This window comes from Sorex araneus, chromosome 8 (assembly GCF_027595985.1).
Source record: "Sorex araneus isolate mSorAra2 chromosome 8, mSorAra2.pri, whole genome shotgun sequence".
NCBI classification, from domain to species: domain Eukaryota; kingdom Metazoa; phylum Chordata; class Mammalia; order Eulipotyphla; family Soricidae; genus Sorex; species Sorex araneus.
Genome location: NC_073309.1, coordinates 13,057,502 through 13,081,221, shown reverse-complemented (window position 1 = coordinate 13,081,221; position 23,720 = coordinate 13,057,502). Strand labels below are relative to the sequence as shown.

Below are 23,720 nucleotides of genomic sequence, written 5' to 3'. Positions count from 1 at the left end.
GGGGAGCCAGACGGGTCCTGTTCCTTGGGAAGATGGGAACTAAGCCATGAGAACAAATCATGGTCATGCTGAGAACAAACTCAGGAAGCGATATTTCTGTCTTGACTGGGGAACATCTGATGAAATCTTGAGTTCTGTTGCCCATCAGTCCAGAGTGGAAGGGTGCTTCTGTTCTTCTGTCTATGTAGGAGAGTTTTTTAAAACAGGCAAAGTCACACCCAGTTGTTCTCAGACTACTCTGGCCTCAGTGCTCAGGTCGCTCCTGGCAATGCATAGGGATCGTGCAATGCTGGGCGTTAAGCCAGGCCTCTTTGTGCAAAGCAGCTCGCGCTTAAGCCTGTTGAGCTATCTCTCCACCCCAAAATGCCAATTTTTTTTTCCAGTTTTGGGGTCACACCTGACTGTGCTCAGAACTTACTCCTGACTCTGTGCTCAGGAATCACTTCCTGGTGGATTCAGGAGACCATGTGCTAGGGAGTGAATCCTGGACTGAAGCAAACACCCTATCCACTATATTATCAGTCAAGCCCCAAAATGCCAAATTTCAGGGCCCTCAAAGATAGTAGCAGGGATTTAGGGACTTGCCTTGCATGGAGCCCTCCCTGCTTCAGCTTCAGGCCCTGACACCACAGGACTCCCCCAAGCACCACAGGGCTATGACCTAAAAATAATAAATAGAAGGAACCAACAGCACCCACTGCAGTGTCCTTAGTCTCTCTCCCGTTCTCATAGACTCTATGTTTGTGACGTAAGGATAAGACTCATGCTCTTTTTTATTTTTTTTTTAACCGAACTGACATTTATTTATTTTTATTTATTGCTTTTTGGGTCACACCCGGTGATGCCTAGGGGTACTTCTGGTGGAGGACCATACGGGATGCTGGGAATTGAACCTGGGTCGACTGCATGCAAGGCGGATGCCCTACCCACTGTGCTATCGCTCCAGCCCCCAAGACTCATGCTTTTAATATGTGCTTTTAGTCTGGGAACATTAATGTCACTATTATTCAATAGTTTTCAGAATATTGAGGCATCCAAATGGCCATATTACAGGTTATTAAATTCTCTTTTTACTGGGTTTCTGTTTAACTACTAAGGCTTTCTTGTATTGCTGACATCTGTTTTGTGTCAAATCTGAAAACCCTTGCATTCACATAACAGAGTTTTGGGTTTTTGTTTTTGCTTTCCCCTTTTCTGCCAGCAACAGCCATCATTCAGGTTGAAGATCAGAATACAGGTGCAATTGAGAACATTATAGTTGAAGTCAAAAAAGAGCCAGATGCAGAGCCTGCGGAGGGCGAGGAGGAGGCCCAGCCGGCTGCAACAGACGCCCCCAATGGAGACCTCACGCCTGAGATGATCCTCAGCATGATGGACCGGTGATGGCAGGGCCTCTCCTTTCCCGGACTGCTCTGGGCTGTGTTTAAACGGCCCTCAGTTTAATTTGTTTCCCTCTTTCTTTTGGCTTTGGGAAAAGCATCATTTTACACCATTTTACCAAACATACTGAGAACTAAAACTCCAAGGATGATGTTAGAAAAATGTGATTTAACTAGAACTTGCTGTTTGATGTTAGCAAATCATGGAATGTTCTGAGTCCCTGAGGGTTTACTGTGAAGTGCTGAGGACAGTGTTGACGCCTAACTGGTTTCTCGGATGGAAACAGACATCAAGCGCTCTCTCCTACTACGGTAAACCACTCCAGAATGGCTACCAGGTTTCCCAGAGTTCTATGGTCTTCCCAGGAGAGTTTTTAATTGTAAATGCAGACTTGGGAAGGACTTAGAATTGTAAATTGGTTTTTGCTTTTGCTTTTCCCTGACTCCTTTTGCTCGGAGTCAGCTGCACACCAGTAGTATGGCATGCTACGATCAGTTTCTGTCCTGAAGACTTTGCCTCTTTCTGGGCAAAGTTTCTGGTATGGTCAAGCTTGTAAATAACTTTTTTTACATTTTAATCTTTTCCATTAATTAAGAGGTTGAAAAGAAGTGCAGTGTAAGAAAACCCAGCATTTTAATTACTTGCAAATTAAGTTACCACAGACTCTTGTAGTGTGTCAATGTTGACAAGGAATTGGATCCCAATCATGTAGCAGGAGAGCACCCAGACTGCTGCCGCTGGGACGGACACCCACTGGACGACCGTGATTCCAGCCCATGGAGCCAGCATTGGAACCTTGTACAATTAACTTTCAGTTATGATTTCCCATCAGCATTTTCTTTGCTCTATTTGTAGCTCAAATTTGTGTTTTATAAATAAATAAATCCTTTGTTAAAGCAGGAGGGTGATTATGAGTGGGTCACAGCAGCCCTGAAAAGCTGGGCCAGAAAATTTTACTAGGTCAGTAATTTAATCTTTGGATCTTCCCAAAAAAAAAAAAAATGATGATGTGAAGCAAAACCAACTAAAAAGTGATTCTTGCACATGAACTGTCACGTTTAAAATGTGTTTTTTAGAGAACCTCAGTCTTACTGATTTCACTTTTCTTCTGTGTATTGCTTTTTAAGAGAGCCATCAGTTAGCTATCAGACTCTAGGTTGATGCATTTTGTACTTAGCTGTACTGTGTGATATTTTTCATTATTTTAGGATGCCAACATGAGACCTATAATAAAATATGTAATGGGGTTGAGAGCTGGGGAGGAGGATCTGCTGCTGTACAGCTAATAAATCATAACGGATTAACCAGTGCTCCAAACACGCAGCCTTGTGTGATTTGTGCCTCTTGAGCAGGGGACTGACCTCGCAGCCACAGACAAGTGCAGACTTTCGCCTGGTGTTCTGGGACGGCCTTTTCCTTTGACCTTGGCAGGGTTGATCTGGCAGGTGATCAGATAGTGCATGCACCCTGCCAAGTGTCCACTTCCTGGAAGTGGGTGTAAGTAGAGATTGTTCAAGCATCCCCCACATCCCCCCATTCCATTGTGGGTGCCCCAGGGAGCAGCAGCTGAGCCACAGAGCTTCAGATTGAATGAATGAATGAATGAATGAATGAGGGGCACTGTCCAGGGAAGAGCCAGGGTACAGTGATAGGATGCTTATCCTGCATGCAGCCGACCAGGCTCAGTCCCTGGGACCCCACATGGCCCCCTGAACACTGCTGGGTGTGGCCCAAACCCTACTCTTTCTCCCAAAAAAGCATCTCTTCCCTCAGGATCTCTGCTTTGGGGAAACTGGAATTAGTATCTGGGCTCTGCCGAGTGTAGGGGACCAGCCTATCTCAGGCTCCGCTGACAAGCTTCTTCCAGTCCTCTGCAGGGGGGATGCACGGATCAGGTCCCTTGCAGTGCCGTGGGGAGTGTGCCTGAGGGAAATCCCCAGCTGCTCTTGGCCGTTTGGGCCCATTACTCTGGCAAGCCGGTGAAAGTTTCGCCACTAATTACAGTTATTTGGGGAGTATTTTGTATTTATAATTACATCCAGCCGTGCTCTAGGTCTGCACATGGGCTTTACCTAAAGCTCAGGGTCCATGTGCTGGAGATCAGCCTGGGCTCTGCTGTCAGGTATGTGCTTCCAACCCTTTGAACTCCTTGGCCCTGTAAGGTTTTTTCTGTTTTTTAAGCCAATATTCCAACTTAGCAGTTTTCAGCAAAAACTGAAAAAACAAGAATGAGTGTAGCCTTTGCCTGGTTTGTGTAGTTAGTGTGTTGGATCTCTCAGGAAAAGCCACATCAGGGCCTTGGAATTCACCCAGGCAGTTGACTCCATGGACTAATGCTCTTATTGGCCTGAGGCTGCTGCATGTGGTCCTGTACAGCTCAACACCAAGTTCCTAAGAACGTTTTAGCAGGCACAAAACTCATGAAATTTAAGTTCAATGGGTAAGGTCAACACCTTTGTATACCACAGACTCGGGTTCAGTCCCTCGCACCTGCATATGGTTCCCCAAGCATCAGTGATTCCTGAACACAGATGAGTAGGGCCGGAAAGCGGGGAGGCGGGAGGGGGAGAGAAAAATCTTCCAAACAGGAGAGACATGTCTTAATCGAAATATTTCTCATTCAAGTAACTTAGAAGTGTAAAGGTGGGTTCAGGCTTGCTCTTCATGCCCATAGCCCTTGAAGAGTCCTCCTTGCTTGTTTCTGTTTCTTTCCTTTTTTTCCACTGTGGAGAAGCCCAGCCCCCTGTCACTGCTGATGGCTCACTCCTGGCTCTGGACTTAGGAGTTACTCCTGGTGGACTCACAGGACCCTATGGGATGCCTAAGATCAAACCTGGGTGTGCAAGGCAAATGTCCTACCTGCTTTACCATCACTCAGGCCCCTCCCTTAATATCTAAGTAAACTATTCCATTCAGTAAAAACCATTGCTTCATCCCCAACCCCCGAAAAAACACATGGGTTCATGTTTAATGAGCATTGGTGGGTTGGAAAAGGCTCAGGTGTAACACCTCAATAGCAAGTCCCTGCCATGACTTGGATTCGAACCAGGGTTTAATAGGGCTGGAGTGATAGCACAGCGGGTAGGGCATTTACCTTGCACGCGGCCAACCCGGGTTTGATTCCTCCCCTCTCTGAGAACCTGGCAAGCTACTGGGCGTATCTCGTCCACATGGCAGAGCCTGGCAAGCTACCCATGGTGTATTCGATATGCCAAAAATAGTAACGTGTCACAATGGAGATGTTACTGGTGCCCGTGTGAGCAAATAAATGAGGAACGGGATGACAGTGACAGTGACATATTTAATGGGAATGGAGCACAAAAAAGAAATGTGATATTCTGGGTCTAGAAAGATACTACAGTGGGTATGTTTTCCATACACACAGCCTACTAGGTTCAATCCCCACTACCCCATAAGGTCCATGAGCCTACCAGGTTAATTGGCCCAAAAACCAAGAACGGGCTGGAACAATAGTACAGTGGGTAGGGCGTTTGCCTTGCACGCGGCCAACCCGGGTTCTATTCCCAGCATCCCATATGGTCTCCCAAGCACTGCCAGGAGTGATTCCTGAGTGCAGAGCCAGGAGTCAGCCCTGAGCATCGCCGGGTGTGACCCAAAAAGCAAAAAAAGAAAAAGAAAAAGAACAAAAGTGACTTGGTGGAATTAAAGGTTGAAGAGAGAGGACTGGAGAGAACCAGTGGGTAGGGACATCACTTGAAAGAGGCCAAATCATGAGTGATCCCTGACCACAGCTAGGGTGCCCATCCCCTAACCCCCATCCAAAAATAAGAAAATACTGAAAAGGGAGTCCCTGGTGCATAGCCCACGTGACTTCCTGTGTGCCTTCAGGAGAGAACGGTTGAGCCTGCAGCACCTTTCCCTGTTAAACCAGTGGATCCGGAGGGAAGAAATAGCGGGTTTCCGTTTCTCTTCTGGGCTAGCTTCATGCAGCCTCTGCTGCCGCGCAGCAAGCATCTCAGACCATCTGCGCTTGGTCAGGATCGGCTCAATGCAGCAGAGGGGAGCCTGGTGGCCTCCCTGGGAGGTGCAGCCTGGCTGTCATTCTGTGTTCCCTGGAGCAGGCAGAGCTTAGCCCTCATAGCTTTCAGCATTTCCTGAGTGACTACGGGGTGGCATGCTGTATAGAACAGAGACAGGCCCGAACAAGTTGAAGACCTACCCCTCTCCAGTCACCAGCTTTTAGAGGAGAGGAGTCCCTTGCACATGGCCTCGATAGCAATTACCTTGTTTCCTCGCTGCATTCTGGAGTTCTGAGCCAGCGTTCTTGTCCTGGTCCTTACGCTGATGCCCACCTCCTCTTCCCCTTGTACTCAACCACACACAGGTCCTAATGCCCCAGAGTGTGGCCACTGGCCTCGGTCCTTCTGCCCAAGGAGTAACTCTAACCCTTGGGCAGCCATTCCCTCTTATTTCTCTTCCCTGTCATGCTTAGTCCAATAAAGTGGGTTTTATTTTCTTTTATTTTGGGGGGAGGCGCTTTTGGGGTCACACCTGGCGATACTTGGGAGTTACTCCTGGCTCTGCACTTAGATTTTACTCCTGGTGGTGCTCGGGGAACCATATGGGATGCCAGAGATCAAACCAGGGTCACCCGCGTACAAGGAAAACAAACGCCCTACCCACCGTGCTATCACTTCGACCCCAAAGTAAATTTTTTATCACCTCTGCTAGAGTCCTAGGGTGCCATGGCAGACATGGCAAATGGAAGTGTCCATTGTTGCAAGCACTTAATAAATATATCTAACCCTACAGTGATACTTGCATTGCTCTAGTTTACAAAACAGGCTCTGAGGCCAATGCAAAGTACAGCGAAGTACAGCAGGTAGGGTGCTTGCCTTGCATGCAACCAACCCTGGTTCAATCCTCAGCATCCCATATGGTCCCCAAGCACCATCAGGAGTAATTCCTGAGTGCAGATCCAGGAGTAATTCCTGAGTGCAGAGCCAGGAGTAACCCTTGGGCATCTCTAGATGTGGAGGGGAGAAAAAAAAAAAAAGGCTCTGGAAATACAGAAAGGTTCAGTAATTCATTCAGTGCCAAATAACTGGTAGTTGGAATCAGGACTAGGCAATCTGCCTTTATAATTTTTTCTGGGGGGTGTAGTTTTGGGGCCACACCCAGTGTATTCAAGGGCTTATTCCAGGCTCTGTGCTCAGGGGTCACTCCTGACATGGCTGGGGGTTCCACATGCAGTGCCAGGGATCAAATCTGGATCAACTACATGCAAGGTAAGTATCTTACCCCCTGTGCTATCTCTATGGCCCCTGGATCCTTCCTTGACCACTTAGCCCTACTGAGTATCTGAGCAGTAAGGTCTTAAAACCTTACTGGGGCTTAAAACCTCTTACGGGGCTGGAGCAATAGCACAGCGGGTAGGGTTTCTGCCTTGCACTCGGCCGACCTGAGTTCGATTCCCAGCATCCCATATGGTCCCCTGAGCACAGCCAGGAGTAATTTCTGAGTGCAGAGCCAAGAGTAACCCCTGTGCATCACCGGGTGTGACCCAAAAGGAAAAAAAAAATTCTTATGGATTCTGTGTAGTCTTGCATCCTGAACTCTCCATTCAACCCGGCAGCAGCAGAGCAGCCTCTTGTCTGTTTGCAGGAAACTTTCAGCAGCTTCTCAGCTGACTCCTGGGTCTGTTCTGTTGAGCTTCTGTTTTCCACTTGATTCCAGCCTTTGATAGATGTCCCCAAATCAGAGCTGCTCTCTACCCCATAATTCCTGGCCCCCCAAACTCCAGCTGTGAGAATGTGGACATGCAAGATCCCCATGTACCTGGCCTCAGCTCATGAATTGACAATTCACTGTGACCCCAAGTCTTGGAAATTAAGGCCTTAAGTGGAAGGCTGCCCTGAGGATCCTGAATGGGACTGAACCACTGAAAAGTGAAAACTTTGTGTGTCTCAAAAGACCTTGGGCATCTGTTTTCTCCCATTTCAAAAGTCCTAGATCCCCAAGGTTGGATTCTCCAGGGTGGGAGATACTGCACATTCCGCTCCAGCTGTTCAGATTCTTCTCACCTCTGAGTTTTTGGAGGGAACAACCCGGGTGGGCCCAGGGATTTCCCGTGTGGGCAGCGCCCCCTGGTGTTCATAGCTGGGACTTTGTTGCAGGGTGGAAGTAGGAAGCCAGGAAAACCCCCACCCCCGAGGTCGAAACACCCAATGACCCTGAGTCAGATCGCTCCTTCCCCCAGGTCTGCTCTGACAGAGGCCTGCCTGAGGGACGGAGCAACGGGCAGCTCTGCTCCCCCTCTTCCTCCCTGCTCCCCAGGCCACATCTCCAGTCCCCACAAAGGCAGGGAGGAGGTGGGCGGGAGTGGGGGTGCAACCTGGCAGGAAGCCGCGTACCTTCCGCTGCAGGAGGAGCAGGTGGTAGCCCGTGCGGGCCCGGGCCCTGCTTCCTGTGCACGCCCGCCCGCCGCCACTGCTCTGCCTCGGAGCTGCCGGGGCCTCCCCAGTCAGCAGCCAGGCCCCATGGCCCAGACCCCCCAGGCTCCCTATGGCATATCCTGCGAGTTGCGAGGTAAGTGCTGGTCCTTTTGCCTACAGAGGTCGTTGGAGAGTTTCTCTCCACCTGCTGCGTTTGGTACCTCCACATCCACTCTGCCCCTTCCTCGCTGGTGAGGGGCGTGGGGGCCTGAGCCCGGCTCAGGGTCAGCCCCAGCCGCCCTCTGCGAGGCCCAGCAGGCTGCCCTTCCATAGGCGAGATCGCCAGGTTCCTGTGGCCCAAGGAGGCAGAGCTGCTGCTGCAGACCTGGTTGCCGGACTGCCAGGCCTCCGAGCCGGGCCATGTCCTGGTGCGTGGGGGTGAGGCCGGGAGGGCCAGGTGTGGGCAGCAGGGCCCCGTGGCCTGCGCAGGGGCCAACGTTGTGTCCCCGCAGGCACTGCTACGCTGGAGAGCCTACCTGCTTCACACCTGCCTGCCCCTGAGGGTGAGTCAGCTCCAAGCTCCCAGCCCTGTGGGCACTGCCCTTCGGACAGTCTGGGGCCAGGCTGACCCGAGCTCTCCGCAGGTGGACTGCACGTTCAGCTACCTGGAGGTCCAGGCCATGGCCCTTCAGGAGATGCCCCCGCAGGTGAGTCCCCGATGTCCCTGCCAGCCCACAGCCTGGTCTTCACCTCCCTCCCGTCTGTCCCCCTACCTGTGGCCCAGCCCGGCACGCCCTCCCCCAGATCACCTTTGAGCTGGAGTCCCTGCCCGAGCTGGTCCTGGAGTTTCCTGGCGTGGCCGCCCTGGAGCAGCTGGCGCAGCACATCGCCATGGCCATCAAGAGGGTCTTTCCTCGCTCCACCCTCGGGTGAGGCCCGGCAGTGGCGGGGTGGCAAGGCGGGGGTGCCCTGGCAGCCTCCTTGCCCGGGAGCTGCAAACCCCTGCCCCCTTCTCACCTCCCCAGGAAGCTGTTCCGAGCACCCACGGCCCCTACCTTGCTGGCTCGCCTGGAGAGAAGCACCCATCCCCCAGAGGCCCTGGCACCCAGCAGACCCTGTGGTAAGGGGCTTCCGGGGAACCCCCGCCCGCAAGCCCACACCCCTGGACTTGAGAGGGAGGGTTTCCCACACTGAACAGACCCACGTGAGGGGTTGGAATGATAGTACCGTGGGTAGGGCTTGGCTTCCCATATGGTTCCTCAAGCACCACCAGGAGTAATTTCTGAACACAGAGCCAGGAGTAACCCTGAGCATCGCTGGGTATGGCCTAAAAACCCCCCTCCTCCCAAAAGCAAACAAAACCAGGCCACTTGAGGCCTAAGTTCCTCCCAGCTTGGCTGTGTCGATCTTCCTCCATCTCTGAGCTCTTTTTTTGTGGTCCAGGGGCCACAGCTGGTGGTGTTCAGGTGCTACTCCCAGCTCGGTGCTTGGAGGTCACTCCTGGCGTTGCAAGAGGTGGAACAAGGGCCTCCTGCATACAAAGCCTGAGCTCCACCCTTTTGGCCATCTCTGATCTTTGTCTCTCCCCTCACCCCGCCCTCTCATACCTTCCATCGGCCCAGGGGGCTTCGTGGAGACCTATGAGGCTCTGTGTGACTACAACGGCTTCCCTTTCCGCGAGGAGATTCAGTGGGTGAGGGCAGGGCCCTCCTGAGGGGGGCGGGGGGGTCAAAGCACCTGAGGTGCCTCCCGCGAGGCGGCCCAGGGCCAGCTGGAGATGCTTTCTCCCGCCCAGGATGTGGACACCGTGTACCACCGGCAGGGCTGCCGCCACTTCAACCTGGGAGACCTCAGCCACCTGGGCAGTCGGTTTGTGACATTGGCTTGGGAAGGGGGCAGCACTCGGGCCTGGAAGCTGAGCGGGGGTCCTGAGCGCTGCGCTTGCCTTCCCCGGCCCCCCGCCCCCCAGGGACCTGGCCTTGAGCGTGGCGGCCCTGTCCTACAACCTGTGGTTCCGGGGCCTCTCCTGTGTGGACATGAAGCTGGTGAGAGCAGGGCGGCTGGGCAGGCCCGAGGCGGCAGGGTCGGGGTGCGGCCCCTGAGTTCCTGCCGTTCACAGAGCCTCGAGGTGTCCGAACAGATTCTGCACGTGATGAGCCAGTCGTGGCACCTGGAGGAGCTGGTGCTGGAGGCCTGTGGGCTGAGGGGGTAGGAGCCGGGCAGGGCTGGGGCTGGGAGGAGCCATAAGGAGGGGGGCAGAGTCACCCCTGGGATTTGGTCCCCAGAGACTTTGTTCGGCGACTGGCCCAGGCACTGGCAGGCCACGCGTGCTCGGGGCTGCGGGAGCTCAGCCTGGCCGGGAATCTGCTGGACGACAGAGGTAAGGCCGGCCTGGGGACCCCCACCCCCACCCCCACCAGGGGCTGGCATTTGGGACGCAGCAGGCTCAGCCCGTGGTCCCCTCGTCCCAGGCATCGCAGCACTCAGCCGACACCTGGAACTCCGCCCCGGGGCCCTGAGAAGACTCAGCCTGGCGCAGACGGGGCTGGGCCCCCGAGGTGAGGAGGTGGGGGGAAAGGGGGGTGCAGGACAGGGATGGGTATAGGCAGGTTGGCTCAAATGCTGTCCCCACCCCTGTTCCCAGGAATGCGGGCTCTGGGCCAGGCCCTGGTTTCCAACGCCGCCTTCGACTCTACCCTGACCCATCTGGACCTTTCCGGGAACCCGGGGGCACTGGGGCCCTCAGAGGACAATGGGGTGAGTGGCTGCCCAAGGGACGAAGGTTGGGGACCACTCAGGGTGTCAGGCTCTCTCCCTCCCATACACCCTCTCCTCCGCCAGGGCCTCTACAGTTTCCTGAGCCGCCAGAATGTCCTGTCAGTGCTAAACCTCGCAGGCACCGACGCCGCCCTGGACACGGTGAGGGGTGCTAGGGCGGGGCAGAGGAAGACTGGGGGGGGCGCGGGGGCGCTGGGAGTGGTGGAGGTTATGGGGCTGGGAGAGTGGAACCCATTCCCTCCTTCGCAGCTCTTCGCTGCGCTGGCCCGCGGCTGCTGCTCCAGCCTCACACACCTCGACGCCTCCAGGAATGTCTTCTCCCGCACGTAAGGGGTCGGGGGCGCGGGGGGAGCGCTGGGAGGCGGCTGCGGAGCCCCCCCGGCCCACCGCCCTGCGCCCCCGCAGGAAGACCGGAGCCGCCTCGGCGCTGCAGCGCTTCCTGGGCCGCGCGGGGTCGCTGCGCCACCTGGACCTGGCGGCCTGCAAGCTGCCGCCCGACGCGCTCAGGTCAGCGCCCTCGCCGCCCCGTCGCAGCCCAGCCCCGCACCCCTTCACTCGCTCCCCCTGATCCCGCCGCCGCCGTCACCTCTCCCTCCAGAGCCCTCTTGGAAGGCCTAGCGCTCAACACCTACCTGAGCGACCTGCACCTGGACCTCAGCGCCTGCGAGGTGAGCGCCAGGCCGGCCCGCGGCGGCCTCCGCCCCGCGCTGCGCCTCGCGGAGCCCCCCGGGTACCCCCGTGCCCGCTGGCCTGAGCCCCGCCCCCCTCCACCTGCAGCTGCGCTCCGCGGGCGCGCAGGTGATCCAAGACCTGCTGTGCGACGCCAGCGCGCTGAGCTCCCTGGACCTGGCTGACAACGGTGAGGACGCCCGCACACCCCTGGCCCCGCCGTGCGTGCAGGGCCGCCCCGGGCTCCGCGTCCCAAGCCTTGTGAGTGACCCGAGCCTCCCCCAGGCTTCGGCTCGGACATGGTGACTCTGGTGCTAGCCATCGGGCGGAGTCGGTCCCTGCGACACGTGGCTCTTGGAAGGAACTTCAACGTCCGGTGCAAGTGAGCCCCACCCCACTCCCGAGTCTCCCCGACCGCGCCCCACCATCAGGGTCTCCCCACGACCACCACACCCCTCCTACAGGGAGACCCTGGACGACGTCCTGCACCGGATTGTTCAGCTCATGCAGGATGACGACTGTGTGAGTGCTTGAGACGATGCCACACCCTCTGGCAGCGCCAAGACTCCCACTTTAGATCTGCCCTTGTGGTTCACTTGGCTTTCTCCCAACCTCAGCCTCTGCAGTCTCTGTCGGTGGCCGAGTCGCGGTTGAAGCTGGGCGCCAGCGTCTTGCTCCAGGCCCTGGGCACCAATCCCAACCTGCAGGCGCTGGATATCAGCGGCAACGCTATGGGGGACGCGGGCGCCAAGATGCTGGCCAAGGCGCTACGGGTCAACACTAAGCTCCGGTGGGCGGGGTCAGGGGCGGGGCCCGGGCTGGCGGGGCGTGTCTAGGGCGGGGCAAACAAAAAAGATTTGAAGGGCGCCGCGAATGGACCGGGACAACGGGCGGGGCTCCGTCCCCGACTGAGGTCCTGCCCGGCCCAGGTCTGTGGTCTGGGACCGGAACCACACGTCTGCGCTGGGCCTGCTGGATGTGGCGCAGGCGCTGGAGCAGAACCGGAGCCTAAAGACCATGCCGCTGCCGATGAGTGACGTCGCCCAGGCTCAGCGCAGCCGCCCGGAACTGACAGCACGTGCAGTGCATCAGGTCAGGCTCCTCTCCTGCCTGGCCTGGTCTGGGCTGTTATCATTCCCTCGCCAGACTCCACTTGTCCATATCTACCGTCCCCAGATCCAAGCCTGTCTCTTGAGGAACAGCCGCGCCGACCACGTCGCTGCTGACTGTTCCTCCCGCCCGGAGCCACTGGGTCTGCACTCGGGCCCCTCTGAGCAGGTCAGTGTCTCCTCCATCCGTCTGGAGAATGTACGGAAGGTCAGGACGGAGGAGAGCTGTTGCACCTAGGATGCCCCATGAGTCGGAGGGTCTGACTTTCTGGGGACCGAGTGCCTGAATCCTGCTATTAGATGAATCCCCCTCTTGGTCTGGAGAGGAGCAAACACGTACAGAAATAGCTTCCCAAATAACAGTATCGGCTGCCTGTATTTTACTTATTTATTTTTGTGAAGCAAGAAAGTTTTTTACTGAAACTTATTTAGAAAGGGATAAGGGGAGAGAACACAGGCTTCTCTAGAATGGAAATAAACATAGGAGATAGGTTCAAGGGAATACAAACTTGAAGAGCAAGCCTCTTGGCTGCCTTTAGAAAACAAATTAATTAATTAAGAGGCTGGAGCCATAGTACAGTGGGTAGGGTGCTTGCTTGCCATGCAGGTGGCTGACCCAGGTTCAATCTCCAGTATTCCCTAGGGTCCCCTGACCACCACCAGGTGTGACCACTGAGTGCAGAGCCAGGAGTTCAGCATTGCCGTGTGTGGCCCCCAAACCAAATATATATGTATATATATAATTTAATAAATATATATTTGGTTATTTATATATAATAAATATATATAACATTATTTAATATAAAGTAAAATTTTTTTATTAGAGGCAGAGATTGGGCCACACCTGTTTCTTTGCTCAGGAGTGACCCCTGGTCATACTCAGGGGACCATATGTCGTGCTAGGAATTTGAATCTGGATCACAGCCAGTACGGCTGCTTGCAAGGCAAGTGACTTACTTCCTATGCCTCTCCAGCCCTTCTAGCTGCCTTCTGGAAAGCCTTTTAACAGAATTTCCCATTAAAGAAGGGAAGTTTTTTAAAGTCTTCCCTTTCATTGTAGCCCTCTCTGTCATTTCCATTCACAGGCGGCTCTCTCCCCTCTCCATTCACATCCCAGGCCATTGGAGCGGGGCTCTCCTTGCCACAGTGGCCGATCCCCCACCTCCTTAGTCTTCCCTCTGGAGAAAATCTCAAACACACCAATCCTGGGTTGCAACGGCCCTTCATCTGTGGCTCCTCCTTTCTCCTCACTCCTCAGCTTAATTGTCTAGCTGGGTGGTGCTAGGACTGAGTTTCTAAAACACAAACACAACAGACAGCTCTTTTCCCTATTCTGGACACATGGAATGTGTGTGTGCACAGAAGAGCTCCCTGGTGGGACAGTGTCAGCTTCCTGATCATACCTAACCTGACAGAGACCCTGGGGGAGGCAGTGGGAGCTGGGGCACCGGGCAGGATCAGACCTGGACTGATTCCTGATGCCCCCCAGGAAGTGAATGAACTGTGTCAGTCAGTGCAGGAGCACGTGGAGCTGCTGGGCTGCCGGGCTGGGCCACAGGGTAGAGCCGCCGTGCACCAGGCAGAGGATGCCATCCAGAATGCCAACTTCTCTCTCAGTGTGAGCTTCCCCGCCCCTCCCACCACACGACCTCTTCTGCTCTCAGCCGGGTGTCTACTTGAGACTCCTTTTTTCCTTGACCTCCAGATCCTCCCTAGTCTCTTTTGGGGGAGAGGCAGGGACCACATCCCAGCGGTGCTCAGGAGTTGCTCCTGGCTCTGAGCTTAAGCAATCACTCCTTGCCATATGGGATGCCAGGGATTGAACCTGGGTCTGCTGTGTGCATGCCCTCCCCGCTGTACTCTCTCTCTCTGACCTAGATTCTTCCTATTCTATATGAGGCTGGGAGCTCCCTAAGCCACCAGTGGCAGCTTCGGAAGAAGCTGGAGAGTCTTCTGGAACAGGTGGGCGAGGTCTGCCGCCATGACATTCAGGTGAGATGGTACCTTTGCCCCACTTTGTGATGTGTTCTGAAACAGAGTTCTGAGGGATCAGAATCTTAAGCCAGGGCTGTAGTGATAGCACAGTGGGGAGGGCGTTTCCCCTGCACATGGCCAACCCGGGTTCGATTCTCAGCATCCCATATGGTTCCCCGAGCACTGCCAGGAGTAATTCTTGAGTGCAGAGCCAGGAGGAACCCCTGTGCATCTCCGGGTGTGACCCAAAAAGAAAAGAAAAGAATCTTAAGCCAATCAGCCTAGACCCTAGCACTCCCTCCCCTCCCCCCCCGTCACACACACACACACACACACACACACACACACACACACACACACACCTACTGCTTTCTTTCTGCCCTTTGTCCAGGACTTCACCCAGGTCACATTGGACACAACCAAGAGCCTCTGCCCACAGATGCTGCATGGGTCCAGGTGGAGGGAGCAGCTAGAGGAAGTCCTGGTGGGCTCCAGGGGTCTTCCTGAGTTGCTCCCAGAGCAGCTTCTGCAGGATGCCTTCAGCAGGCTCAGGTAGGCCAGAGGGGGCTGGGCTGAGCTGAGCTGGACTGGTCCGAGACAGCACCCCTAAGCCCACCTTCTTCTGCCCTAGGGACATGCGGCTCTCAGTCACAGGCGCCTTGTCCAGGAGCATCATGGCACAAGCCCTGGAGGGTCTGAGTGCTGCCAGGGACCGGCTGGTAAGGAGACTGCGCTTATATGTGTGCGTGCCTCATGCTCGTGTGCACACCCCCCCCCCACACAGAGTCATCAGGCAGGGGTTCTGTAGTGTTCTCTGGGATCAGGTACCCCCAGGGGTCTTTGAGGGTTCCCAGAGCGCGGGGGGACTATGGCTGAGGCACTGTTTGGTGTTGCAGGTGGAAAGTCTGGCTGAGCAGGCAACAGGGGCAGCACCTCCTGATCTGCTCAGTGGAGGCGAGCACAGCCCCCTGGAGCCTGGGGAACTGGAGGGTCTTTTCTTCCCTGAGGAGAAGTGGGAGGACAATGAGCCCCAGGTAGGTGCTTGCAGCCCTCTGGGCGCCCGGGCCCATCCTCCCACCTTGTTCTGAGCAGGGCGGGCGCCAAGTTGCCCTGCCCCGGCTGAGCTGGCGCCTTCCCCACCAGGATGAGCTCCCTCCACCGAGATGGCGAGGGTCCAGCTACTGTCCTCACCTGCTCTCCTCCTTTCACAGTAAGTCAGGCGTGGAGCATCCCCTGGGGGCTGAAGATCTGTTGGGGACCTGGACCCTTGGGCACACGTTCAGCTCTGGCCGGGAATCCCCTGACCTTGGCTGACCCGGCTGGAGCCGGCTATTCTGCAGGGCCGGGGCGCCCTGGTCGTGGAGCAGCTGGTCATGGAGCCGCGGACCGAGAGGCGCGGGGCGGGGCCGCGCCTCCCCCCAGGACGCGCGTGCTTGGCGGCGGTGCGGGGCCGCGCTCGCGGGGCCGCGCTCAGCACCACGGACAGCGGCGGCGGGGGAGGGGCAGTGGGGGGCGGGCGGTGTCGCTGGGCCCCTCCCCGCGCCCTGGGCGGGTCCCCCCGCACCGAGCGCCGCCGCCTCCCCCGGCTCGGCTCTCTTGTGGTGCTCACCCCTCAGGTGCCGGCGAGCAAGCGGAGCCTGCGCCCAAGCTGGCGGCTCCCGGGGAAGATGCGGAGCCGCAGGCGGGGCCGTCGGCGCGCGGCTCTCCCAGCCCCGCCGCCCCAGGGCTCCCGGCCGGCCCGCTGCCTCGCATGGACCTGCCGCCCGCCGGCCAACCCCTGCGCCATCCGACCCGGGCCCGGCCGAGGCCGCGCCGCCAGCACCACCACCGCCCGCCGCCGGGGGGCCCCCAGGTGAGCGCTCCCCCAGCCCGCTCCGGGGCTGGCTGAATTGGGGGTCGCGGCTGGCTCCGACGCCCCTCAGGGCCATGGTGGACAAGGATCCGGATTGTGGGGGCGCAAGGCCACCTGGTCATATGGCTGTAACTGCATCCGGCTTCTTCCTGGCCTGTCTCCAGCCTGAGCCATGTCCACTGGGGTCGTGAGTGTGCAGGCTTTCCACGGCGGGTGTGTGTGTTTGTGTGTGGGAAGGGAGGGGGCACCCGGTCGCAAGGCTGGATGCGACAGAAGGGGTTCGGACTTAGCATCCCTCCCCCGGGATTACTGAGACAGGCTGAGCCCCCCAGGATGCGGGTAAAATCCCAGCCCTGACGCGGGTTGCGTGGTAAATGTGCGGGGAGATCTGTGGGGACGGGGTGCCACGGGGGCAGTGGACACTGGGTGTAAGAGATCAAGGAGCCCGCTTGAGGCCCCCCTCCAGAGGGTCTGACGCAGCAGCGGGCGCTGCTAAGCCGGCAGCAGGCCTGGAGGGGTGGGGGTGGGGGGTACTGCAGGGAACTGTTTGGAGCCGAGAGGGTGGCAAGTGGCATGTGGGAACGGGTGACCCTGTACAGTGGATTCTAGCATGCTGGTGACCAAAATGCGGGGTGTGTAGAATGCTCAGTGGGGCAAGTGCGAGTGTGGGCTGGGTGTGTTTGTACAGGATGTAGAGGCGCAGGGGGTATCTGAAATCACTTCTGCCCACCGCCTGGGCAGTGGGTGCAAAATCTTGTTAGCTGCCCCTCGGATTCCTCCCCAAGCCCAGTTTCCAGACAGGGAAGTCAGATGGTACTTAGCCCTGATCCCCAGCCCCTCGGTGTCCTCCAGGTGCCCCCAGCCCTGCCGCAGGAAGGGAATGGGCTCAGTGCCCGTGTGGACGAAGGCGTGGAAGAATTCTTCTCCAAAAGGTTGATCCAGCAGGTTCACCTGTAAGTGAGGGGCAGCTGGAGGGGCGGAAGGGTGGGGTGCTGTGGGTGCTCCCACTCACTGCTGGTTGTCCCCACAGCTGGGCTCCTGAGGAAGACGCAGCCACTGAGGGGGGTACCACCCCTGTCCCGCGTACACTGAGAAAGAAGCTGGGCACCCTCTTTGCCTTCAAGAAGCCTCGTTCCACACGGGGACCACGGCCCGATCTAGAGACCAGCCCTGGGGCGGCTCCCCGAGCCCGGAAAAGCACACTCGGAGACCTGCTGCGGCCACCAGCTCGTCCTGGCCGGGGCGAGGAGCCTGGCGGGGCCGAGGGAGGTGCCAGCAGTCCTGACCCTGCTCGCAGGAGCCGGCCTCGCTACACGCGTGAGAGCAAGGCCTACTCCATGATACTGCTGCCAGCCGAGGAGGAAGAGGCAGTGCTGGGGGCCAGACCCGACAAGGTGAGGCCTGCGGACAGGAGCGCGGGCTGCTGGGACCCAGAGGCCTGGGCCCACTCTCCACTCTGGCATTTGTCCCTAGCGACGGCCCCTGGAACGGGGAGAGACAGAGGTGGCCCCGTCCTTTGAACAGCGGGTACAAGTGATGCTGCAGCGGATTGGCGTGAGCCGAAGCAGCGGGAGTACCGAAAGCAAGAGGAAGCAAGTAAGTTGGAAGGGACACAGTGTGAAGTGAGGGGGCAGGTGACATGTGGCAGTCTGTGGTGACATATGTGACCAGGAGCAGACTCATGACACAGAAGGTCTGTCAGTTCCACCCCCTCCTCTCCCAAACAGGCTCCAGCTTCAACCTTTCTTCCCTCATGGATGGTCCTGGTCTCCCTGTAGACTTGGGAAGCCCTTTCTCTGCAGCTCTAAAGGAAATCTGCTGCCTAGTGACAATGTTCAGTCACTGTCACACTCCAGGCCCTGCAGGGTCTCCTGGGTGCCCCTGTCATCTCAGGGCCTCCACCCAGGTTCCTGTTAGGACGCCATCCTACCCCACCTGAGCCTCACCACCAGGGCACTCCACTGGGCTCATCCATCTCTGCATGTCGGTCCCCTGATAATGTTCTTACCAGCCCCTAGTAAGAACCGTAGTCCTGTGTCCCAGTCTCTTCGAAACACACATGCAGCAAAACAGCGTGGTCTGGGAATCCAAAGTGTGGAAAGTGACTCACAGAAGGAAGGAATGACATTCTGCTATATCTCCGCATTCACACAGGCATTTGTGGTCATACCTCCATCCCAGACTCAGGTTAGGATTGAGCCGGTCATGTTTGTGACCACCCTTAATGGGTACTTTGTGGCATATAACAAGAATAAGATGCAGGAACAGGATAAATAGGGCTACAGAGATGGCTCAGAGAGCTGGGCGCATGCAAGGAAGCCTAGGTTTGATTCCTGGCACTGCATGGTTCCCTGGGCACTGTGGGTAGTGATGCCTCTGCACTGCCAGGCACAGCCTAAAACCTAAAAAGCCAAGAATGACCAAAAAGACAAGGCTGGGGTGAGGGCCGGGGAGTACTGGAGCCTGACTGCTCTGTTCCCTGCAGAGCAAAGACGGAGAGATCAAGAAGGCTGGCTCAGACGGTGAGTGGGGCTCTGGGCTAGGGCTGCTGTATATGGGGTTGGCTGGATGTCCCGAGTTCCCCAGGTACCGTGCTCCGGGGGAGGGTGGGGAATGGCCAGGTCTTTCCTCTCCTCACGCCAAGGGTCTGGTGCCTGAGCCCTCAGCCTTGCCTTCCAGGTGATATCATGGACAGTTCAACAGAGACCCCTCCCATCTCCATCAAATCCCGCACCCACTCTGTGTCTGCAGGTGAGTGGGGGCCCAGTGGGCATGCGGGGACCAGCAGGAAGGGGCCACAACCCAGGTCTGGCCAAGGGCTTGGCTGACACCCTTCTTCTTGCAGACCCCTCGTGCAGGCCTGGGCCAGGGGGCCAGGGGCCTGAGTCCACCACTTGGAAGACCCTGGGGCAGCAGCTGAATGCAGAGCTTAGGGGGCGTGGTTGGGGCCAACAGGATGGTCCTGGCCCCCCTTCCCCTTGCCCCAGCCCCCGAAGAACCAGTCCCTCCCCAGACAGCCTGGGACTCCCAGAGGATCCTTGCCTGGGTCCCAGAAATGAAGGTAGGCAGGCACCTCGGCCTGGACCTCAGTAGTGGACTCGGGGATGGACTTCCTGCTGAGCATTCAGTTTCCAGGACGCCTGGAAGGCGGGAGGCGCGGGTGGGAGAGGGGGCTGCTGGAACTATATTCTGATACCGCGGCTTCCCCCAGATGGCCACCTGAGGCCGCGGCCACTGTCGGCAGGGCGGCGAGCAGTGTCTGTGCATGAGGATCAGCTCCAGGCCCCTGTTGGTGAGGGATTTCTTCTCCGTGGATTCTGGGTGCGGGAGATGCGTGAAGACGGCTCTGGCCCTTGGAGTGGACCCTCAGCAGTCTGGGGGGAAGAAGTCAGGGGACCAGAAAGCCAGGAGCAAGTGTGCTTCCTGAAGAGTGATGTAGGGGTGGGGTGGGGAGGTGTGGGGGGGAGTGCAAGCGCACACACCCTAGAGGTGGGAGACGGGCTGGGTCCAAGCAAGCCCATGGCAGCCCAGCCCAGTCCTCTCTGTGTCCCTCAGAACGGCCCCTGCGGCTGCAGCGCTCCCCTGTCCTCAAGCGCAGGCCGAAGATCGAGGCACCCCCCTCCCCAAGCCTAGGTAAGAAGGGGCTGGAGCCAGCTGGAAAGGTGGGAGCAAGGACCGCCCAGTCCAGTCCTGACCCTTCCTTCTGTCCCCATTTCCTCGTCAGGAACTGGTCTTGGAGCTGAGCCTCCGCCCGCACAGTCCACGGAGCCCCCCAGCCCTGAACGGAGCCCACCCTCCCCAGCCACAGACCAAAGAGGCGGCGCTCCCACCCCCTGAGCCGAGCCTTTCCTGCCGCATGAGATTATTTTATTAAAAAACTCAAAGGAAGTAGTGTGGAGTGCTGTCTGTCCACACCCCCCCACGGCCCGTCACACCTTGGTTTGCTCAGTCTCCACCTGTGACTCCATCAGAAAGAACAAGGCCCAGGACAGGAACCTGGAAGGCAGCCTGGCGAGAAGCATGGCTGTAAGTCAGTGGAGGGTGGCACTGGGGACCGAGGGCGGGGCAGCCCGGGGCGCTCACCTGGTGGCCTGGACCTGGGCACAGAGGGAGGCGCAGGGAGGCCCATACACATACTGGAAAGCAGAGCCATCACGATGCCTCTTTGGAGGGTTCTGAAAAGAGTACGGCATCTGCTAAAAGGCCAACCTGAACCCGAAGCCCCAGCCCAGCCTCCTCTCAGCGCCCCCCAGCCTGCCCAGGCCCACCCTCCCGCCGCCGCCGGGCAGCTGAGCTCACCCACTCCGTGCTGGGCTCCGAGGCCCCCTGGGAGGTTCCTGGGCTTGCAGAGCGTGGAGAGGTCTTGGGGGGCAATCCTAACTCCTTGAAACGCAGACTAGTTTTCTGGGGCCTGGTCACACGGGCCAGTTGTGGATTGACAATATGGCTAAGGGGCGACAAACTTGGGGTATGGCTCAGGAGTGAGGAGTTGGTTACATGGCTTGGAGGTGGGGAGCTGGGGGGCAGGGGACCCGGGGTTGAACAAGTGACCGGCCGGGGCTGAGAGCTGCTCTCCTCGGGACCTGGAGCGGCTCGGGGCAGGGCAGGCAGAAGGCTGACACTGGCACCACTTTCCTCTGTCAGCACGTGGCCAGGTAAGGGCGGGGTCCCTGGGAAGGAGGAGACATGTGAGCACAGCCCGCTCAGCTCAGGCTGAAGGGCCTCGTCCATCCCTGTCGCCCGAGCTGGGCGGCATAGTGCCAGGTTGGGCCGCCACCACCTCACCTGAGCAAGAGGTTGATGACGAGGTTAGGGTCAGAGACAAGTCCTGCAGAGTCAGGTCTGAGGTGGGCAATTTGGGGCCTGGGGGTTGGGGAACTTATTAGCATGTGGCTGCTGGGGCTCGAGACATTCATCCTGTGCCCTCTGTGGGCAGTGGGGGCTTTCCAAGTGGCACTCTGCAGGCCTGGGAGCCCACTGGGAATTTTCAGTCAAAATGAGCCAGTGGGGGCCGGAGCGATAGCACAGCGGGTAGGGCGTTTGCTTTGCACGCGGCCGACCCGGGTTCGATCCCCGGCATCCCATATGGTCCCTCAAGCACCGCCAGGGGGTTAATTCCTGAGTGCAAAGCCAGGAGTAACCCCTGAGCATCGCTGGGTGTGACCCAAAAATGCAAAAAAAAAAAAAAAAAAAAAGAGCAGTGATTCCATGCCTGAGGTACCAGGTTCTATGTGGACCACCCTGGTGGTTCTGGGGGCCTCCAGGGCTGCACCTGCTGATGCTCAGGGTGGGGTTCAGGCTCATGTGCTGTCAGGGAATGAATCTGGGACTGCTACAGGCAAGGCACACACCTGAACCCCTGTACCCAAGTCATTTCCTAGAATAAGCAGTAGGACTTACTGGGGTGGGGGAAGGGTGGGGAGGGCTGGGCACAGGGCTCAGGAGGGGCACGAATGCCATCTGTCCACATCCTTACCCTGCTCTTGGCATGTCCAGTTGTCCTCACCGTGTGCGTTCTGCTCCGAGTCCAGCGCACTCAGGATCTGCTGGTCATGCTCGTAGATGTGCAGCCGCACACTGGGGACAGTGTACACAGCTTCGCCCTGTGACGTGAACTTTCAGCCTGACCCTTGCCTCACTCACCCCCCACACTCCCCAAGGGGGGACCCTCACTGACCGCAGTACTGAGGCGCAAGGAAGCCCAGCGGGTGAGGCTGGGCTTGGTGCTACAGCCGGAGGGCATCAGACAGCTTTCAGCGAGGCGCAGTAACGCTCTGCCTTGCTCCTGGTCCTCCTCCACCTCATTCAGAAGCTGGGTCAGGGAAAAGCCTGTGGGCAGGAAGGCAGGGAATCGGGCTTCCATGGGGCTCTGGAGAGGTCACTGCACAGGAAGTTAGAGTCAGTGGTCGCTTCCTTCTCAAGTACCTGCACTGGGGGTGGTAGACTCTGAGAGGTGTTCCCTACAGAAAGAAAAGCGCCAGACTGAGAAGCAAGCTGCCGTTAGCGACCCCTGAACCATCTCCCCACCGGTCTGCCCTCCGTCCCAACAGACCCTAGACTCACTCTAGGCAGTCATAGAGCTTTCTCCGCACTTCTGGGTCCTGGTTACTGGGGAAAGAAGAGGGGGGGCAGCTGTCAGTTGTTCAGCTCCCCCCACCGCAAGGATTTAGGGAGTGGGTGGGCAGAGGGCAGTGGCACATTCCTTACCAGTTAAGCACCCACTCCCGGCACTGTGTAGAGGGCAGCAGGCTGAAACGGTTCACCTGGAGGTAGAACTCAGCAGACTGTAAGGACAGGGCAGAGGCGGTCTCAGTTGCCCTGAAGAGCCAGGCCGGCCGCGGGCCAGCCCGCCCTCCGTCGGAAGGGGGGGCACCGTGCCGATCCCCTACACCGCACAGGCCCTCTCCCTCACCGTGCTGACCCCTGCTCACCGCGCCAGCCCCCCTCACCATGCCGCTCTCGAAGACGTGGACGCGGACCTCGCAGTCCTGCAGCAGCAGCAACCTGCCTTCGGTGCCGCGGAACCCGAACTCCTTCTCCTCCCTGCGGCGAGCGCGACCCTCACGGCCTGAACGGCCGATCTGGGCCCCCCCACCCCGACCCGCCCCCTCGGGCGCCCGCGCCCCTCCCCGCCTGGCCCCACGGCACCTCCCTCACCAGTCTGAGGCTTGCAGGGCCTCCGGCGTCACCAGGCATCGGACACTGTGAATCCCGTCAGACACAAGCAGCGAGGCTCCCACGCCGGACGTGTCAGGGGCACTGGACGGGCCGGGGGCGTCGGACTCAGCATCCTGCTGTACCTGACGGTGGCGACTGGCGTTACAGCCACCGCCTGGGTGTCCCCGGCCCGCGTCCGGTCCCGCCAGGCGACGGGGCACTCACCTCGAGCAGCTGGCCCGCTTGCGGACTCGAGAGTGTCTCTGACTCCAGGATGAGCCCTCGAATCCAAGGCTTCAGCACCAGTCTCTTGTCGCTCGCCATCCCAGCCGCGGCCCCTCGGGGCCCCAAGGGCCGGCTTTCCCGCGGTCGCCGCAGCCCCGCCTCCCGTCGGAAGCGGAAATACTCTCCGGATAGGCGGGGCCTGAGCGCGGAGCCCCGCCCCCGCGCGTGCGCACCAGCGCGTCCTGCCCGGGCGCTGCTGCGTGCGGATGCCGTTGGGTGGCCGGCTGCTGACCTTCTGTGCCTTACGTGGGCATCTCTCCGAGCCGATCGGCTTTGGAGCCGTTCAGACTTTCGTGGCATCAGCCAGGAGGGGGCCGAGGGCTGGCCCGGATCCCTGGAAGGGATCTGCCACCGAGGGCAGTCCTAGGGAGTTAGCACTGAATCATTCGAGCGCGTGTGACCTGCAGGGGGTCATCCGCAACTATTTATTATGACTCAGTTTCCTCACCTTTGTAAAACGCGCACTTTAGTGCGGGCGGTGAAAACTATCCAGACAACACTCAAATGTCACGTCCCTCGCTCTGCCCGCGGATTGGCCAAGCGCCTCCGCCGGCTCCCAGGACTCGCGGACCGTAGCGTGATGACGTAAAAGCTCGCGGAAGTTTCTCCGCCCCCGCCGGT

General features: G+C 58.1%; 3 protein-coding genes across 10 annotated transcripts in view; 2 read left to right on the top strand and 1 right to left on the bottom strand.

Annotated features, from left to right (window-relative positions):
• CTCF (CCCTC-binding factor) overlaps positions 1-2,697 on the top strand; it is a 50,395-nt gene extending 47,698 nt beyond the window's left edge. For 3 of the 4 annotated variants that reach the window (XM_055146396.1, XM_055146399.1, XM_055146398.1), the window contains one exon: positions 1,202-2,697. In XM_055146396.1, coding sequence (XP_055002371.1) covers positions 1,202-1,383 — 182 coding nt within the window. In that variant the 3' untranslated portion in view covers positions 1,384-2,697. The remainder of the gene's footprint in view (positions 1-1,201) is intronic. The other variant, XM_055146397.1, reaches the window with a different exon arrangement.
• Positions 2,698-7,820: 5,123 nt separating this feature from the next.
• CARMIL2 (capping protein regulator and myosin 1 linker 2) lies at positions 7,821-20,046 on the top strand. The gene is made up of 39 exons (XM_055145610.1): positions 7,821-7,929; positions 8,109-8,203; positions 8,288-8,338; positions 8,420-8,482; positions 8,580-8,704; positions 8,801-8,895; positions 9,398-9,468; positions 9,571-9,644; positions 9,745-9,820; positions 9,895-9,966; positions 10,035-10,155; positions 10,247-10,333; positions 10,420-10,532; positions 10,617-10,694; positions 10,803-10,879; positions 10,959-11,060; positions 11,152-11,221; positions 11,331-11,412; positions 11,508-11,604; positions 11,687-11,744; positions 11,840-12,012; positions 12,152-12,314; positions 12,399-12,500; positions 13,821-13,949; positions 14,210-14,323; positions 14,697-14,857; positions 14,937-15,024; positions 15,202-15,339; positions 15,449-15,515; positions 15,922-16,157; positions 17,010-17,110; positions 17,188-17,551; positions 17,631-17,753; positions 18,643-18,679; positions 18,837-18,908; positions 19,003-19,218; positions 19,369-19,449; positions 19,713-19,790; positions 19,882-20,046. Exons 1-39 carry the CDS (start codon positions 7,881-7,883, stop codon positions 19,992-19,994), a joined length of 4,212 nt encoding a protein of 1,403 aa, XP_055001585.1. The 5' UTR covers positions 7,821-7,880; the 3' UTR covers positions 19,995-20,046.
• On the bottom strand, positions 19,999-23,624 carry ACD (ACD shelterin complex subunit and telomerase recruitment factor). Of its 5 annotated transcripts, none has more exons than XM_055146406.1 (12): positions 23,040-23,179; positions 22,806-22,916; positions 22,607-22,696; positions 22,365-22,441; positions 22,221-22,265; positions 22,083-22,117; positions 21,835-21,986; positions 21,634-21,760; positions 20,943-21,020; positions 20,457-20,827; positions 20,241-20,332; positions 19,999-20,165 (listed from the first exon to the last, which is right to left on the bottom strand). In XM_055146406.1, exons 2-12 carry the CDS (start codon positions 22,851-22,853, stop codon positions 20,087-20,089), a joined length of 1,194 nt encoding a protein of 397 aa, XP_055002381.1. In that variant the 5' UTR covers positions 22,854-22,916; positions 23,040-23,179; the 3' UTR covers positions 19,999-20,086. The 5 variants fall into 5 exon arrangements, with proteins under 5 accessions (XP_055002381.1, XP_055002380.1, XP_055002376.1 ...); XM_055146405.1 differs by having other exon boundaries at positions 22,806-22,957; positions 23,040-23,177; XM_055146401.1 differs by having other exon boundaries at positions 22,607-22,700; positions 22,815-22,957; positions 23,040-23,153.
• Positions 23,625-23,720: the final 96 nt, after the last annotated feature.